The following is a 1,522-nucleotide window of genomic DNA, read 5'->3' as shown; positions in this document are numbered from 1 at the left end:
GGGGGGAGCAGAGGCGGGGCTGGGGTGCCCCTCGGGCTCTCGATTGGGGGACGAAATTTCTCGTGACTTTATTGCTCCTTTATTTTCTCTCATGTGGGGGGGGGTCCGTTCAGCACGGTCGGGGTGAGGAAATGGTGGGTCGTCTGAGCCACCCGGCCCCTCTGGGACCCAGAGCGCGGCGTCCGCTCCGCCAGCACGGGGGTGAGAACAAGGCACTAGGTCGGCCGGCCAGCGCGGGGGCGGGTGTGTAAGGCAGTCGACGGGGCTGGTTGCAGGGCGGGGGTGGGGCTGTGTGCGGGGCCGTGTGCGTGCGTGCGTGCGGGCGCGGGCCTGGGCGAATCGACCTGTCAGCTTGGCTGGTCCTGTCCTGGAGCTTCGAGCCTTCCTCGTGCTCCCCGGTGGGTGACGGGGCTAGGGGTAGGGGTCGGAGGAATGATGTTGAGTTAGGGGGCGCCGGGGACAAGGGAGGGTAACTACCAACTTGCTGAGCGCGCTCCTGATAATGCTGGTGAGGGTCAAGTTGGCGTCTGGCTCAAAGAAGGGCGCTCGGGGCGGAGAGGGAGAGGGAGGGGGGAGGGGACGTTTGTTCGTTGGCATTGACCTCTGCGGGGGAGGGGCTGGGGACCCCCCCGCCGCGCCCCCGTGCCCGGACGGGGATGGGGCGAGGAGGGGGCGCTGGGCCCTGGGGAGGGGGCGCCCGGGGAGACCCGCGGCCAGAGCAGCCCAGCCGCCGGGCGTATGCCGCTGTCCCGTTCCGTTAAACTCAACAAAGAAGGGATATGCGTGTTCCTAACAAGTGCAGGATATTTAATTGATTCATAAACTTATGTATAATAGTTTGTGGGTTTTTTTAAACGTACTTTATAATGTAAGAAGCACCAGGGTTTTTATGTTGAATTATCTTAAAAATAATTTTCTCTCGTCCTTTTCCTTTTTGATCTTTTTTTTAATGTCGAGGTTTTTTTTTTTAAACTCTAAAATGTGAACGTTTCCTTCAGCCCTCCCACCGAAACCGAGAACGAACGACGAAACAAATAAAAACCCCAGATCATCCTCGTCAACGCAGGAAAACGACTTAAAAAAAAAAAAACAACCAACTGAAAACGAACAAAAAAAAAAAAAAGGAAAAAACACTCAGCTTTCGTTATCCCCGCGCAGGGCGGGGCAGGCCCAGTTCTTTTAGCGTCCCCAGAGCCGCGAGGACATTACAACAAAAATAGAATTTTTCTTAACAATCTCTTAACATACAAAGATAGGAAAACTCTCTGATGCATTGCACTTGGTTCAATGAAAAAAAAAAGTTCATTTCCCCCATATATATTTTTGTGGGTTTTTTTTTCTCTTCTAACACGTCCCCACATCTCCTGTCGCCCTCGTAGCCCCTCGCCTGCCCCGCACAACGACACTTGGGAAAGGAGCGGCCCCCCACCCCCCCTGCCCGCCCGGGCAGCCCCGCCGGGCGCGCTCCCGCCCCGGCCCAGCTGGCCTGCAGCTTCCGACCTCGCCCGGGCGGGCGCCCCTG

General features: G+C 57.2%; 1 protein-coding gene across 1 annotated transcript in view; it reads left to right on the top strand.

Moving 5' to 3' along the window:
• LYL1 (LYL1 basic helix-loop-helix family member) overlaps positions 1-219 on the top strand; it is a 3,616-nt gene extending 3,397 nt beyond the window's left edge. The window contains exon 5 of the mRNA XM_029916599.1: positions 173-219. Within this exon, the coding sequence (XP_029772459.1) occupies positions 173-219 (47 nt within the window). The remainder of the gene's footprint in view (positions 1-172) is intronic.
• The last annotated feature ends 1,303 nt before the right edge of the window (positions 220-1,522 follow it).

The sequence above is a fragment of the Suricata suricatta genome, chromosome 12 (genome assembly GCF_006229205.1).
Source record: "Suricata suricatta isolate VVHF042 chromosome 12, meerkat_22Aug2017_6uvM2_HiC, whole genome shotgun sequence".
NCBI classification, from domain to species: domain Eukaryota; kingdom Metazoa; phylum Chordata; class Mammalia; order Carnivora; family Herpestidae; genus Suricata; species Suricata suricatta.
Note: the sequence above shows the minus strand (reverse complement) of the source record. Positions and strands in the feature narration are given on the sequence as shown.